Below are 17,147 nucleotides of genomic sequence, written 5' to 3'. Positions count from 1 at the left end.
CCTTGTCTGTTTTCTCTACACCTTTATCTGGAAACAACTAAAAAGAGAAAAAGAGAAATTCTAAGTGAAAACCTGTATCAGGTTGAATAATTTTTAAAAATTTTAAATCCTAATTTTAAAAAGGAGGAGGAGGAAGAGGAGAAACAACTTGGTGCTGGAGAACTGTTCAGTGATTAAGAGCACTTGATACAGTAACATAAGGATCTGAGCTCGACCTCAGCGCCTGTGAGCCCAGCACCAAGGGGAAGAGACAGGAAGGCTGCTGGACCCTGCTGACAAGCAGCCCAGCACCAGGTTCAGTGAGAGACCCTGTCTCAAAGGAGCATGGTGGAGAACGGAACAGCATGACACCCAACATCCTCCTCTGGCCTCTGCACATGTCCATCACCACACGTGTTTGCATGCACCTCACATACATAAAAATAAACTTTTTTTTCAATACCAGGTATATACAATTAGGCTTTCTATGCTTGCATTAAAGCATATTTGTTGATGACTTATATAGGTCAGAGGTTATTTCTTTTTATTAGTTTCTTTTCCTTCTTCTTTTTCACTCTAGGCCATGCTGGCCTAGAATTTGCTGTATAGTCTAGGCTGACCCTGAAAACTTCCCATCTTTCTGCCTTATCCTCTCAAGCAGAGGGGTTATAGGCATGTTATCATACTTGACTTTGATTAGTTGTTTCATAAATTTTATTCAAACATGGTTTCTAAGGTATATGAATCACTGAAGACCAACAAAAATTAAAACATAATACTCAATCATTCATGAATACAATCTCAAATCTTATACACAACATGATTTGTGTAAAGAAAAAGTGGCTCCGGCCTGGAGAGATGGCTCAGCAGTTAAGAGCGCTGACTGCTCTTCCAGAGGTCCTGAGTCCAATTCCCAGCAACCACATGGTGGCTCACAACCATTTGTAATGGGAGCCAACGCCCTCTTCTGGTGTGTCTGAAGACAGCTACAGTGTACTCATATACATAAAGTAAATAACTATTTAAAAAAAGAAAAGAAAAAAAGCGGCTCCTAGATCTATTTAGAAAAAATGTGAAAACTATTAAAATTAGGAAGACATAGGAACTTAATTCCTCACTGTAGAAAGTTAAGAGCTGGACATAGAGGTAGATGGCTCTAATCACCCCAGTATTTGGGAAGCAGAGGTACAATTTCAAGTTCCAGGCCAGACTAGTCTTAGTCTACACAACAAATTCCAGGCCAGCCAGGGTAACATATCAAAACCCTATCAAAATAAAAAGAAAATGATATGGTGTGGGGTTGGAGAAGGGGTGACACATGCCTAAATTACAGCACTTGGAAGGAGGAATTCAAGTCATCCTTAGTCAAGTAGCCAATTCAAGGCCAGCCTGGGTCACATAAGACTCGGGCTCAAAAGAAACCTTGAACAGTAACAAAAAAAGTCTTAGAGATACTATCAAAGTATTCTGAAAGACATTAAAGCAAGAAGACATAGCACATCACTACCCATAACTCCATAGCTTTTAAATAATAAAACTAATTATATCCTATTCATTTAGATTAAACCAACAACAGATAGACTTAAAAAAGTAAGGAAACAGTTTTAACATTCAAGACTCAGAGAGAAAAGCAAATCAAGTATAGAAGGAAGTACATACCACAGAGCAAAGATATTCATTCTCTCTCTCTCTCTCTCTCTCTCTCTCTCTCTCTCTCTCTCTCTCTCCCCCATCCCTCTCCCTTCCCCACTCTTCTCTCTCCCTTCCAACATCCCTGCTGCTCTCTTTTAAACACACACACACACACACACACACACCCCTATTACTATAGATATTAAACCAAGGTTATTTCTCTTAAATTGGCATATAAAACAAATATTACCTTCTCAATGCAATCATCAAAAAATGCTAATCCAGTATCTTTATCACTTACAAAACTGCATTCTTCAATGAAACGAATAAAAATCTGTGTTTTGGATAAAAGTGTATAAAATTTTGTATAGGCACGATCCCGACTTTTCAAAAAACCTGAAGAAGACAAAATCGTAATAAATTTTAAAAACAGACTAATGTCGTGTCAAACATTATTCTCATATAATATATACATATATGCATATATGTATATATTATATGAGAATATATATTATATTCCCTTCGTGCAAATTCACATCATTTATGGGAGCTTCTAACAATAATGTAAAGTTCTTTCTGCCTGATTAACGATGAAAACCCCTGATACCAATCTCTTCACTGAATTATGTCACTGAATTATGAGTCTTCTAAGGAACCTCATCTCTATGTCCTCAGCAAGATAGGAACTCTTATTCTCTAGCTAGGCATGGTGCCGTATGCCTTGAATCCCAGTACTTAGAAGCAGAGGCAGGTGGATCTCTGAGTTTTGAGTTCAGGTCTAGCATGGTCTACAGAACAAACTCCTGGACACCCAAGTCTACAGAGAGAACCCTGTCTCAAAAAACAAAACAAACTAATTTTTCTCTGAGACTCTTCATTCTTTTTTTTTTTTTTTTTTTTTTTTTTTTTTTGGTTCTTTTTTTCGGAGCTGGGGATTGAACCCAGGGCCTTGTGCTTCCTAGGCAAGCGCTCTACCACTGAGCTAAATCCCCAACCCCGAGACTCTTCATTCTTAAGCCAATGGCTGATATATATTAATGGGTCAGTTTCTTCCTCTGCTATCAGGCATCATTCCTGCACGTGATGAAGATTGCTGTATGGTTCAAGTTTAAGCACTTTGCTAGTAATCCACTGTTTCACTGAAGCTAGGAACCTCTCCTTCTGTGAGCACACATCCGTCCCTCATTCCTACCATCGTCAATCATTCTTCATTGTTGTGTTCTGGCTTGAGGTGTCCCATGAAGTGGCTCACGCCCACAGCTAAGGGCACTATTGAGAGGTGACCAGGTTATTCACCAACAGGTTAACCCATTTAGTTCAAATTAAAGGAGGAATTAGCAGGAAGGTCCACAGGAGGAAGCAGGTGAGTATGGGCAGTTCTGGAAAAGGAATGTCTTGCCCCAAGAGCCCTGTCTCTCCCTGTTTCCTGACTGTCAAGAGGTGCACAGTTTTCCTTAGCCATGCTCTGCCATGGGAAATTCTGTCTTATCACAGGCTATTTTCCTCCGGCATATTGTCACAGTGATTAAAAGGTAACTAATGTGCACAAACCATGAAAGACCACGGTTCTCAATGAGTCTTCACAGAGGCATATTCATCATATGTTCCTTGCTGGTTCTCAATATAACTACTAATCTTTAATTTCCATGTCACTTTCAGATCACTATCTTTATTTGGTTTGCTTCTATAAAGTTGAATTACTACTACCAGTCCTTTTCCCTTTTTTTTTTTTAAATTTTAACTTTTATTTCTTTTTCTGGTGAAGGTAGCAGACAAAGAAAGTGAGGAAATAGGCTTACTGAAACCACCACTACACCAACCCTTTAAAAAAGACTTTTAAGATTTATTTGAGCTCTTTCTCTCTCTTTCATTGTCTGTGTGTGTGATTCCCTGGAACTAGAGTTAAAGGCAGCTGTGAGCTGTTCAACAATGGGTTCTGGGAACCAAACTCAGTTTTTCTACAAGAGCAGTTTGTTCTCTTAACTGCTAGCTATCTCTTTTGTTTTGAGACAGAGTTTCGCTGTGCAGCACTGGTTGGCTTATAGCTTTCTATATAGACCAGGACACCCTTGAACTCAACAGATTTTTCTCCCTCTGCGTCTTGAATGCTGGAATTAAGGGCATGTAACCTCAGCCAATTCATTCTTCAAGACTGAAATTTTAACTATCTCAAATAGTCCTCTCCATGTTTCAACATCATTTAAAATATGATTTTTAGGCTACTTTTTCTGTCTTCGTTTTTGTTTGTTTTGTTTTGCTTTGCTTTTTTTTTTTTTTTTTTTTGATGCCTTAGGGCATTTGGCATGCAGTATTCATTCCCACCCTCTTGATCAACAGAAAAATTATTAAATAAAATAGGAACAAATTATGAGGGTAAGTTAGGAGAGTGGGAAAAGGTGAGGAGGGAAGGAGAGAAATGAACAGAGAAGAAGAAAGGAAATAGAGGGAAAGAGGAAACCGTAAGACAGGAAAAGAGAGAGAATGGATGGCATTCTGTTATATGCCAAACTACTGAACTTCAATCTTTAATAATGAAGCTGCCAGTCCTGTACTACTCAGTTCAGTAACCATGGGTGGTAATACACCATCTTAAATGCAACTAATGGAACTATACTGCAAGTTACACAATACATACTGCATTTTATAGATGATATAAACATAAGGAATGTAAGGCTATAGCATTAGTAACTAAAAATTATTGATTGGGTGCAGGAGAGATGGCTCGGTGGTTTAGAGTACTGACTTCTCTCCAGAGATCCTGAGTTCAATTCCCAGCAACTACATGGTGGCTCACAACCATCTGTTAATGGGATCCAATGCTTTCTAGTGTGTCTGAAGACAGCTATAATATACTCACATGTATAAAATAAATAAATCTTAATTTTTAAAATTTTATGTTGAAATACTCTTTCAAATATGTTAGAGCAAATACAGTTACAATTAGTTTTTCCTGATTGTTAAATTTTTATGTGACTACTGAAAATTTAAAACTCTGTGTAGCTCACAGGGTAGTTTTTACTAGGCAGAGAGTGGCTCTTGACGCAATCAAGTTTCTAAGAAATAGGAGATAAAAACGTTGATCAACACAATGATGTAGCAGCTCATACATGTAAATCTAGAAAATTCTAAGGTAACAACAGTTACTGAAGAAATGATGGCCTGTTTACATTGTGCTTCAAATAAAATGGGGGGGAAGGGAATGGCCGAGGCACACAAACCACTGAAGCTGGATGACAGCTATGTGAGGGATTGCACAGGTGTTTTATTTGCATAGAAGTTAAGCCAAAGCCACTCTCCAATTCCTGTCCACTTTGTTACATCTTCAGGACAAACCTCTTATTACCAAGTTAGCCCTTTCATGGAATGAACACTGAACCTAGTATTCACAGTACTTTGTTGTCCAATGTCTTCATTCCCTAGAACAAGTGCTGTACTATTTACATAAAACTTCAGACCATGCCATAAAAACTGGTGCTTTCAGTCTGTAAAATAATTGTTGAGGCACAAATTACAAAACTGAGGAAAGAAAAGCTGCCAAAAAAAACCCTGGCAAATCTCAGATGTGTCTTGAAAATAACTGATCATACGGGATCGTACACAACACATTGGACTAATCAAATTAAACACATTCAGTTTCACATTTCTCACAAAAAACACTGGGGCATAAAAACAGAAAGTTATGCAAGAACAGAGGTAGGTCACAGAAAGTGGACGTTCCTTACATTTGAGTATGAACTTCTATGGGTGTAGTAAGTGCATCTGTGTACCAACCCTAATAGAAGTACCTCTGACTTTCATGAAGGCAACGTGAGCTCACTGGCACTCACCCTGTCGGTCAAACAGTGAGTCTGCAGCTGTGGCTTTATTGGAGGGAGCTTCTGTGATTGGTCTGAGATATGACCTGTATCCTTTTAAAACAGATGCCATAAATCGCAAAAATGTCTCTTGAATTTCCATCTCAAGTTGTGTCATCTTTTTTTGCCAAGAGAAATCTGCTTCAATTGGAGTCATCTCAATTGCTGAACTTTCCTGAGGTTTTCGGTGAACTGACAAAGGAAGTAAAAGCAAAACAGGTATTAATATATAATATTATATCATGATTGGATGATAAGAAAATGGTCAAAATAAAGTTCACAATACTCCCCACACCCCCTCTCATTCTCTCTCTCCCTTGACAGCCTTGCTATATCTAGCCACACAGCCACATTCATCTTTTGTCTCAGCCTCCCTAAGTGCTGGAGTTACTCAGATACATAGCAGGCTGGAACTAGCCCTCGGACAAACACTAGCTCCAATCTCAAGAACCCTAAACAAACAAACAAACCAACAAAACAAAAAATCGGACTCAGGTTGCAGCTCAGATGGTGTGCTTACCCACCCCTGGGTCCAATCCCAGCACTACACAAACTGGCCTTGGACTTTACACTCATAACTCTAACAATTGGGAGGTCGAGACAAAAGGATCAGGAGTTTGAAGTCATCTTTAGATCTCAGGACAAAGAGTAGCAAAGAGGACAAGGTACAAAGAATATGTTAAAAAAACAAAAAAAAACTAACCAAAGATTGTTTAGGTCTGATATAAAAAAATTCACTAAATAGAATAAAATGTTTAATCAACAATTATCTTTATTTTAATTATCTTATCTTGTTCTCACATTTAAAATACTTTCAAAGGGTAGAGGCAGAAACAAAGGGATCACAAGTTCCAGGTCAACTTGAACTGTGTAGTAAAGAGACTGTCTGGAAACACAAAAAGGGGCTCGAGAGATGGGTCAGTGGTTAAGAATGCGTACTATTCTTGCATAAGACTAACCACCCACGCTGGGCAGCTTACTCTTTGGGACTGCACAGGTACCTAACATATGCATGCACCTCTCTCTCTCTCTCTCTCTCTCTCTCTCTCTCTCTCTCTCACACACACACACACACACACTCTCTCACTCTCTCTCACACACACACACTCTCTCTCTCTCTCTCTCTCTCTCTCTCTCACACACACACACACACACACACACACACACACAGATTGTGGCAAGCGCCCCAGCCCTCCCTCCTCACACTCACCTGAGCAGAGCTGGAGATACAGCCTCCTCAGGGTGCCAAGCAGACTCTTGCACGGCTTTTTGGGAAGCTGCTTCCAGTTTGTGTTCTTTTTTTCATCCGCTCTATTAAATGAAAGTTAAGAAAATCTGCTATATAATTCATTTGTACTAAACAAAATTCTTCTATCAAAGTTAAAAGAAACATTTTCATGCACTGAAGACTAACACTGGCATGTGGAATTGGAGGTGCTCTGGGGTGTTTCTCTCCTCTTTCCAATAGACCTTAGACAATGTGACTGTCTCCAGCAGCCTTCACAACCACAGTACAATACTGACTTGAAGTCTGCCTCTAAAAAAGTTACACTTAAACCCTATAATATTTTACGAGTTAAATTAACTGACTTGAAACATTAACCTATTGGCAGAACTCTAAAATACTATATGCCCAAACCAAGACCTGGATGAAATTTAACAAAGAATCAAAGTACATCTAGTTCATTGGATTCCTCACAGAAGTATAAGAAGAAATCAAACACAACATTATTTAACATAATCTATGACCATAAAAACATTAAAAAAAAACCCTAAAGACTCAGATAAACTAAAGACACTTAAAATTTTCAAAATTTTATAATCCAGAAATATAAAATAGAGCAGAGACAATAGCTCTGAAAAGTGTTCTTCTACAAGTCAGCATATATGTACCAGGTTTTCTTTTTTAGTGTTATAGCTTAGTCTTCAGTCTTCGGTGATCAGAAACTTACAGAAACACCAAAGCCCCATCTGACCTAAGGATTAATTAACAGGCCCCTGTTTTGGTCACAATCAAGTACAGTGTTGAAAGAAAACCAAACTAAGACTCAGTAACACTGGCTTCACTTAGATTTCAACTGGGAAGAAGGGATTCCTTCCTTTAATAACTACTATCCAACCAAATTTACTAGTACCATCCAAGGAACTCCAAGTAGAAATTAACTTCCAATATTCCCTGGCTGATAATGCTACCAGCACAGAGCAAATATGGTATCCTCCCTACAAAGAAAACTGACTAAAAGGGCTGTAACCACTGCCATGTTCCAGGTACTGTTGGACTCACACTTGACTTGAGCATGATGGTCCGTATCTATGACTTAGGAAGCAAAGACAGGAAGATCACCCCAAGTTTAAGGACAGCCTGAACTCTAACAAGTTCCAGACCAGCCAAGGACACATAGTAAGATTTTTCTTATAATTAAGTAAATAAGATGTCAAATCAACTATGAAACTTTCATGTATTTAAAATTGATGGCATATAACATTTAACTCTGATCATGTACTCTCACTTGATGTAATTACACAGTATCTATTTTAGTGCTGCCCTTTAAATCCCCAAATGAACACTGTCATCCTTATATGAATCATCATCAGTTTGGAATCTGGCTCTAACATTTACTATCTATCTGACCTTGAAAATTAATCACTTTGAAAGTCTGTTACTCAAATTTCTTCTCTACAAAATGATGGGCTGGAGAGATGGCTCAGCAGTTAAGAACACTGACTGCTCTTCCAGAGGTCCTGAGTTCAATTCCCAGCAACCATATGGTAGCTCACAACCATCTGTAATGAGATCTGCTGTTTTCTACTGGCCTGCTGGCATACATGCAGGCAGAACACTGTATACATAATAAAGAAATCTTTTTAAAAAAAAAAATGGCGGGGTTGGGGATTTAGCTCAGTGGTAGAGCGCTTGCCTAGCAACCGCAAGGCCCTGGGTTCGGTCCCCAGCTCCGAAAAAAAGAAAAGGAAAAAAAAAAATGGCAATGATAATGTACCAAATGACTAGGAACTGACATATATCCACATGCCACAGTCTGTCTAATCCAAGGAGAGCCATCAACTATAAAACACTTATTTTTACTGCCATAAAAGAAAGGATGTTAGACTTGGTGTATGACACATACCTGTAACGCCGAACTTTGGAAAGGCAGGAAGATCAATTCAAGATCATCCTGTCTACCACAGCTAGCTCTAACTCAGGACCAGTCTGGGATATATGAGACTTTCGCAAACAAACAAAAATTTCAGAGATGGCCATTCAGAGGCTGAATGGTAGCGATCAGACCTAACTCAAAGCAGACCCTGGGCTCAATTCCCAGGAGAGGATGGAAAGAAATGTAAGAAATGAGGGAGGAAGATGGGGAGGTGGGATGGAGCTAACTGAATGCATGAAGTGACTCAATATTCCAAGTTATCTATAAATCTAGATATACGTAATAATGAGCTACGGTAGGGATACAGTTTCAAAATATAGTGTATCTACTTCAGTACTGTTTTAACTTTAAATTTTTTGTGGGGTTGTTTGAGGCAGTATCTTACTCTGCAGCTAAAGCTGACCTGGATCTCACTATGTGGCCCCACAATGATCTCTAATTCAAGATGACCTTCTTTAGCCTTCCAAGTACTGGGTTTACAAGCACAAGCTACCTCACTAGCTTCAGTATTATCTTCTAAGCAATGCTTTCTGCCTTTCATACAGATATTCTGTCAGTCACATACAGGTATCTGCCCAAACAATTGTCCTGCAGTGACCATGGGCCTGGATAAAGAGGGCCTCATGTAGTATAAGCTGACTCCAAAATTCCTCTGTAGAAGGTCCATGAATTTCTGATGCTACTACCTCTGTGACCTAAGTGTAAATACCACTACAGCACTGGACCTGGAACCCAGGCTTCAGGAATGCTAAGCAAGCCCTCCACCAACTGAGCTATACCCTCACCCCACCCCTTTTATGGATTTTTAAGATAGAGTTTCTCTGAGCAAGCCTGGCTATCCTGGAACCTTGCTCTGTAGACCAGGCTAGCCTTGAACACAGAGATTAACCTGCTTCTGCCTCCCTAGTGCCAGGATTAAAGGCATGTACCACTACTACCAGTAGCACCTCCAATTTCTTTATCTACACATTTCCTGGCAATTCAACTTATTCCTAAATGCTTCTAAATAACTTTAATTATATATGGTGGAAAGTACACATGGGAGATAATAGAAGATGAATCACTTACACATATAACGTGTTCGTATCCAAGTCAATGCAAACAACATCTTGTGGTGGGTCATGAAGATCAAAGTACCTTGAGTCCACTCCAACTATAAATGGTAAAGGTGCACTAAGCACTCCAGCCAATGAAAGAGGACAAAGAGGGATATATGGGCACTGCCACTGAAATGGAAAGATCATCTAGGGGAAAAGTTTTTTAAAAATTAACCAAATTTGAATTTACAATGACAACTATACAATTAACTATTACTGAAAGGAACCATTGAAAAGCAATGAAAACCATTTTTTTCAACTTTAAGTTTCATTCCAAAGTTAAGTGATTACACATATTATTGGGTTAAAATGTTCAAGAATACTGACGATCATGGCACACTAATAGCTCTTTGCAGTTTAATTGTTTTACACAAATCTTATGCATACTTTATGGAGAATCAAAGTAAAAAGATAAAACTGTCCCCAAAATAATAAAACAAACCTACATTTTTATAAACTTGGGCATTTTACCCACTTATAAGCTTTGACCAAAATCTAAGTGCACAGAGGGCCTACCGGCAGTGAGAGAAACAAACTAGTGTGGGACTATGGTTAGGTACAGTGTTTGCTTAGCATGTTTTAGGAACCTGGGGTTCCATCTCAAGCGCCACACTAAAAAATAAAATATAATAATTAAAATGTAATCACTTAAAGATCTCAACAAACATTTTCTACACTTCAAATAAATTAATTAATAATTTCATTTAATAATAATTTATTTAAAATAATTCAACTTCAGTGAAGCTTGACCTCTACAAAATATAGTTGATGTTAAATATTCTCTGAGAATCTCAAATAAATAAACAAAAAGCCAGGCATAAGGGACTCTCAAAATCCCAAAAATGGGAAGGCAGATGCAGGCAGATCTCTGTGTCTTGCTAGCCATCCAACATAGTCAATGAGAGGCTCTGTCTCCCAAAAAAGTAGAATGCACCGGACAAGAATGATGTCAGATGTTTGTCTGTAATGTGTGTGTGCGCGCGCACACACACACACACACACACACACACAAACTTATACACACAAAAAAATTTAATGGAAGTTTTAATTCACAAATTGCCATCTTAATGTATGTGTGCTTAGGTTTTTGTTTTGTTTGTTTTGTTTTGTTTCTATTTTTAAGAGCAGTTTTTAATAGGTTGAAAAAAAATAATACTAAGGGGCTGGAGAGATGGCTTAGTGTTTAAGAGCACTGGCTAGTCTTCCTGAGGCCCTGGGTTCAATTCCTAGAATTCACACTGAAGTGGCTCACAACCTTCTGTAACTTTAGTTCTAGGAGATCTGATGCCCTGCTCTGGCCTCCATGGGCACTAGCCCATACACACACAGGCATAGACACATAAAACAAATCTAAGAAGAAAAAAAGAGAGTAAAATATTGTTTGGTTCATATAAAGTTACCTTCCTAACCAAATGTACTGTAGTGACTACAAAGCCTCATTCAAAAAACATACTTTTATATGAGACAAGCATTACATAGTATAGGTGGCTTCAAACTCATTATGCAGACAATGGCCTGCTCTGGCACCTGAATGCTCAATAACAATTGGCTACAAATGTAATCAGTGATGACCTATTGCTCTAAGGTCAGGTTCAATTTTCACTCTTATTCATCATCACCAATCCCAAAGGAATACCTATAGCACCACCTCTGCTAGGCATTACAGATAATTATTCAAGACTGGCATTTCTGTATTCAAGAATTATATACTAATAGATACACGAGCATTTGTTAAGTGCCAAGCACTCTTAGACCATGAGGTTACAGTATCAATAAAACAGACCCATGACTCCTAGCTTTGAAATCTAAAATTTTAGTCTTTTTTTTCCTATAAAGTGCAGAGTATTTTAGGTCTCAAAGCCCTTGTAACAATTACTTAATTCCGCTACTGTACGAGGAAACAGTAACAAGTAATAAGTCAGTAAGTAGTCCATGTTCCAATAAACCTATTGTCATATACTCCTGGCAGACATGAACTGGCAGGCCTGACCTGCTGGGCCTGTTGACACCTAGTCTGACAGGAAGAGGTACACAATAAACAGAAGACATAAAAAGTATATATTCTATCAGAAAGCAAATCATACTGTGGAGAAAAAAAGCCCATGAACAGAGTTCAGCGCAGGTTGCCCTAGTACAGGCGAAGTGAGCCTTACTACAAAGAGACAACTGCCTGAAACATGAACAAAAATGTTCCAGAAATACACCAAGGAAGCAGGTGGCAAGCATGGCAGCTTCCACCTCTAATCACAACCCAGTCAGCCAGTCAAGGCAGGAGAACTGTGAAAGTTCACACCGCCAACCTGTAAGTTAGTTCCAGGTAAACTCAAGCTGAATGTGAGCCTGCCTTTAAAAAACAAAATGAAGCACAGCCACGGATGGGAAAGATGGCCTGGCATTGAAGAGTGAGTTCTGCTCTTGAAGACCTCAATTTAGGAACCTACGTCTAATAGCTCACAACACCTGTAACTCCATCTCCAGGAGATCCAATGCTCTCTTCTGGTCTCCACAGGCACCTGCACTCATGTAGACAGACAGACAGACAGACAGACAGCTGCAGGATCATATGAGTTGAGGTTCAGATCCCAGCACCCACATAGCAAGCCCAGTATTTCATGAATGCAGAGGCATGTGCACACAGCTACATACAGCAACGAAAAACTCACTGTGATCTGATTTCTAAGTGCATTACAGTGTTTTAAATGCAATTTGACTTCATCTGTGATTTACCCAGGAGTGAATCATTTTTATAGTATCCTATTCACAATAAAGCCATATATATATTGCAAGAGACAATAGTTAAAAGTTAAAATTAGAAATTAACCATGTAATTAATTTGCACAACTTAAAATAAAATCAACTAGAGTTTCATTAGTGTTTTGGTTTATTTCTTTTTTATATTTTTTGAGGCAAGATTTTGATACACACACACACACACACACACACACACACACACACACATTTCTGGTTCAGCCTCCCAAGTGCTATGATACTGTATAGCAACTTTCTTCCAATTGAAGAATTCCCTTCTTGGAAAAGCAGAGACTCAGGAGATTAAACTAACAAGTCTGGGAAACTTGACTGGGATTCATAAGGTCCCTCTCCTAGATCAAAGAACAGTAAATAATTGCACCAGCTCAGTATCTGGAAGACTCTGACCTACTGAGATGCCTCAAGTCCCTCCCATAGAGATGCTAGGCTAGGGGTTCCAGCGTCCATGAGTGGTCATCCAGGCTACAGCGAACCGCTCCATGATTCAGCTACATCAGGGTTGTCCCTGCTCCTCTGTGAAACTGCTCATCTACACTCTTGTGAGTGATCTCAATAAAACTGGTTTCCAATTTGGACTTTGGGAGATTCATTACTTTAGTCTCTCCTGGATTCTCTATTAGGATGACAAGACCCTTGTTTGTATCACCCCAGACAACATAAGACTACAGGGAGAGACTGCCAGGCTCCACTTACAAGTTTTACTGTTATGTAATGAGAATTTACTCTCAAGAGAACACTAAATAAAATATGAAAAATTAGAAAGTGACATTTTTTTTCTCAAACTTTTATTTCTTTTATTCGCTCAAATTACATTCATTTTAATGTGACTGGGCTGGAATTTGCAAAGTTGCCTTCTTTGAAGAAGAGTATAAAATCCTCTAGTAATAATTTTGTTCTAAAAGAAAAACCATACTTACAGCAACAACAGCTTCGGCTACCCCAGTCAGTACAGCTGGCCTAAGAGAATGTAGCAGAATCTTACTCTCAAGTAAAACCAGCAGCAGCAATGTTGCACAATTCTCAGGACCCAGATTCATCAGCAAGGAACTAAAGTTGGCTCCACTAGAGAACAGAGAAAGAAAGGACTGGGTACTACTTTACTAAACATATCAAGAGTTACTTATTAAACAGGTTAAGAATCTAATGTTAATTTCAATTCATAACTTTGCAGAATACAACTAATTTAGTGAGGTAGTTTATGGTTATGATTCAAATGAACATTATTAAGAAAGATTTTCTGTGAAGGCTTGATGCCCCAGTGTAGGGGAATGATAGGACAGTGGGGTGGGAGTGGGTGGGTGGGTGGAAGACCACCCTCATGGAGGTAGGGGGAGGAGGGGTGGAATGGGGGGTTTTTGGAGGTGAAACCAGGAAGGGGGATAACATTTGAAATGTAGAACAAAATAACCAATAAAAAATAAAAAAGTAAACATTTTCTGAAACTCAAATATTTGAGCTGAGTTTAAAGGAACAGAGGTAGGGGTATAATGGGCCTGGGAGACAGCATTATATAAAAACTCTGAAGTAGGAGAAAGTTAATATCATAATCCAAGAATTTCAAAACAAGGGAGCATATGAAAATAACAAGAGATTATGGTGAAGAGAAATGGCTCAGTTAAACTCATACTCATAAGAGGATGCGCTGGCTGCAGGTAAAGAACTGAAGGTCTAAGGGTAAAAGGATCAATCAAGAGGTTACTAAGGAAATAGTCCGGAGAGTAGCGGGATCCGTGATGCAGATGAAAAGCAGCAAAGGGGTATGTCGGGGGTAAACATCAGCTTACCATGGACATTTACTTACAGACTGACTATGAAAAGGAGAGAGGAGAAAGAGCACTTCCTGTATTAGATCTTATGGTTGCAGATTTTGTAGAACGCCTGTGCATCAAGTATGTGGACATGTATGTGGTGGTCAGAAGACAGCTTCAGGTGTTGGTCTTTGGCACCTGCCATCTTTTGTTTACAAGAGTCTATCCCTGGCCTAGAACTTAACCAAGTGGGCTTCCTGGCTGGCCCATGATTTCTAGAGTTCATTTGTCTTTGTTTCCTGTCTGCCCACTGTTGGGATTTCTGACATGTATGACCCAAACACGCTTTCTACATACATGGGTTCTGTAGACCAAAATTCAATTTCTCAAATTTGCAGGGCAAATGTTTCACCTACAGAATCGCTTCCCCAGCCTTGCAATTGTCTCAAAGTGCCTCCATATTAAATTAGCCATACCATCCACCCAGGTATCAAGGATGGCAATACTAAGTGAGACCCTACCCTTACCTAACGTCATCCTGCCTCTACAAAATTCTGAATTTAAAGAAGCCCCTAAAAGTATTCTGACCCTGTTTCTTTTTCAGGCTGCACTCGGGCGGGGTGCGAAGCTACACCAGTGCTCTATCAGAGGTTCTATACGACATGCAGTCTGATTTCTCACTTAAGACAGGGTCTCATTAAGTTGCCCATGCTGGCCTTGAACTTGCAATTCTCCTGCCTGAGTCTTCCAAGATTTTAGGATTACAAGCTTGTACAGCCATGCTTAGCTCAGTAAAATATTTTAAAGCATTTTGTTCTAAGCAAATAAATACAGCATTTCAAATATTATAAAATGGGATGCGGGTGTGGATCATAAGGCCCAACATATATAACATCTGGGTTCTAGCCACAGACAAACAAACAAGTAAACCATCATTACCTTAACGGCAAAGGTGTGGAAACTGGTTGTGATAATATTAAGGCATCGTGGACGGATAGCTTAAACAAACAAAGAGATAAATTAGCCAAAGCAATTTTATACTCTCAATATTTAGATCAAGGGCTAAACAGAAAATTGCTTAATATACAGAAAGGTATAAAATTTCAAGCACCGAGATGTAAATGATAAATGTGACTACTCAGAGGTTTGTTTTTAATCAGCTCATCTCATATTGATGACTGAGGTTTGACCCAGTTAGGAGATTAAATGCAGTAATTTAAAATTTTGGAATAATTTTTATAAGAACTTCAAATTTATTCATTCAAGAAAGTTAAGCATTTAGTAGTTGTCTAGTACAAATTAATACTTGCGGCTGGGGATTTAGCTCAGTAGCTAGCGCAAGGCCCTGGGTTCGGCCCCCAGCTCCGAAAAAAAGAAAAGAAAAAAAAAAAATACTTGCTGAACTGAAATAACTTCAAGACCAACAGTGTCTGTCTTAGTTCTGCTAGAGTATAGATAATATCTTAGAAGAAATATTAAATAGATTGTTAGGCTATAATGTTACTCAGTGTCAGTTTGTAAACTGTTATGATTCAGGAAGAGACAGTAAATAAACAGAAAGCTAAATATTTTGCAACTTTCATAACAACCTGATCTCATTCATATAGCCATGCAGTAAGTCTATGGACTCTTGTCTGTACTGATTCTAAATAGTAAATGTCACAAGTTGTGCACCTACCTAGGCCTATCACTGCCTAGGCCTGAGAAAGAAGCAACTTCTTTAGTCTAGTCTGAAAGTACTGTAAAAAGCTGTATCAATTTCCTTCCTCCCAAATAAATTTTAAATACTTAGCATTTAAATATTGAAACACTAAATATTATCAGTTACTCAGAAACTAAGGACATGACCATAACATAATCTTATGTTATGGGCTTAACTATTTAATTATTAAATTTAGCTATGTAAAAAGCACACATAGACCATAAAAACAATACCATGAATCACAAGCTATATTTACTCCAGTTCTATTCACCTGGGGTCTAAAAGCCGACTAGGAAAGAATGCTTAACACAGCTACTAAATAACGAATAGTCAGAACTTCAAACACACATACTGCTTCATCTCAAACTCAAAGAACTTAGCACAAACTAACATGAATAGACTCCTTTTTCATTACCTGTACAAGGATTCTTGGTCTTTGTGGCGAAGGAAAAGGGATGTTTTGCATAAAATGTGAAATGTGCCTAGAAAAGATCGTAAAATGAATACCATAGTTACTTTTCTTAAATGTATCTCAGATCTCAGCAAGCCTTTCATTCCACTATATATCATCCCAATAGAAAAACTATTTATTTAAAACTGAGCCAAAGAACAAACTCCTGCAAAGCATACTGGTAGATTCTTGTAATTCTGGTACTTAAAAGGTTGAGGCAGGAGGATTACTACAAGTTGAAAACTAGCCTGGGTTTCCTAATGAGTCCTAGGCCAGCCTGTACTACAGAGTAAGAACTTTTCTAATAAAACAAAACCAAAAAAAAAAAAAAACCATTATTTTCATCAGGAAAACAATAAATGTAGCTCCAATAAAATACAGAGGCAGCCAAGAATAACTACACTCTTGCAGTGAGCCTGAGTTAAGCTCACAGTGGCTCACAACAACCTCCAGCTCCAGGGGTCCATGCCCCTCTTCTGGCCTCCATAGGCATCATAGACTTGTGGTATACATATATATGAACATGAACATACACAAGTAAAAATAATCTTTGAAAAAGCTAATTTTGCCAGGCAGTGGAAGTATATGCCTTTAATCCCAGCACTCAGAAGGCAGAGGCAGGTAGATCTCTGAGATCGAGAACAGCCTCGCCTACAGAGTGAATTCCAGGGCAGCCTGGGCCACACAGAGAAACCCTGTTTTGAAAAATAAAAACAGGGGCTGGGGATTTAGCTCAGTGGTAGAGCGCTTACCTAGG

The 17,147-nt window shown here is 38.7% G+C and overlaps 1 protein-coding gene across 3 annotated transcripts in view; it reads right to left on the bottom strand.

Annotated features, from left to right (window-relative positions):
* Dennd4c (DENN domain containing 4C) overlaps positions 1-17,147 on the bottom strand; it is a 97,015-nt gene that overhangs the window by 47,350 nt on the left and 32,518 nt on the right. For all 3 annotated transcript variants that reach the window (XM_087549041.1, NM_001427785.1, XM_087549042.1), the window contains 8 exon segments: positions 16,355-16,421; positions 15,177-15,235; positions 13,407-13,551; positions 9,692-9,867; positions 6,676-6,776; positions 5,439-5,657; positions 1,862-2,007; positions 2-37 (listed from right to left, as the gene is read on the bottom strand). In XM_087549041.1, the coding sequence (XP_087405167.1) occupies positions 2-37; positions 1,862-2,007; positions 5,439-5,657; positions 6,676-6,776; positions 9,692-9,867; positions 13,407-13,551; positions 15,177-15,235; positions 16,355-16,421 (949 nt within the window).

Source organism: Rattus norvegicus, chromosome 5 (assembly GCF_021556685.1).
Source record: "Rattus norvegicus strain SHRSP/BbbUtx chromosome 5, alternate assembly SHRSP_T2T, whole genome shotgun sequence".
Taxonomy (NCBI): Eukaryota; Metazoa; Chordata; class Mammalia; order Rodentia; family Muridae; genus Rattus; species Rattus norvegicus.
This window is presented reverse-complemented; position numbering and strand designations above follow the sequence as displayed.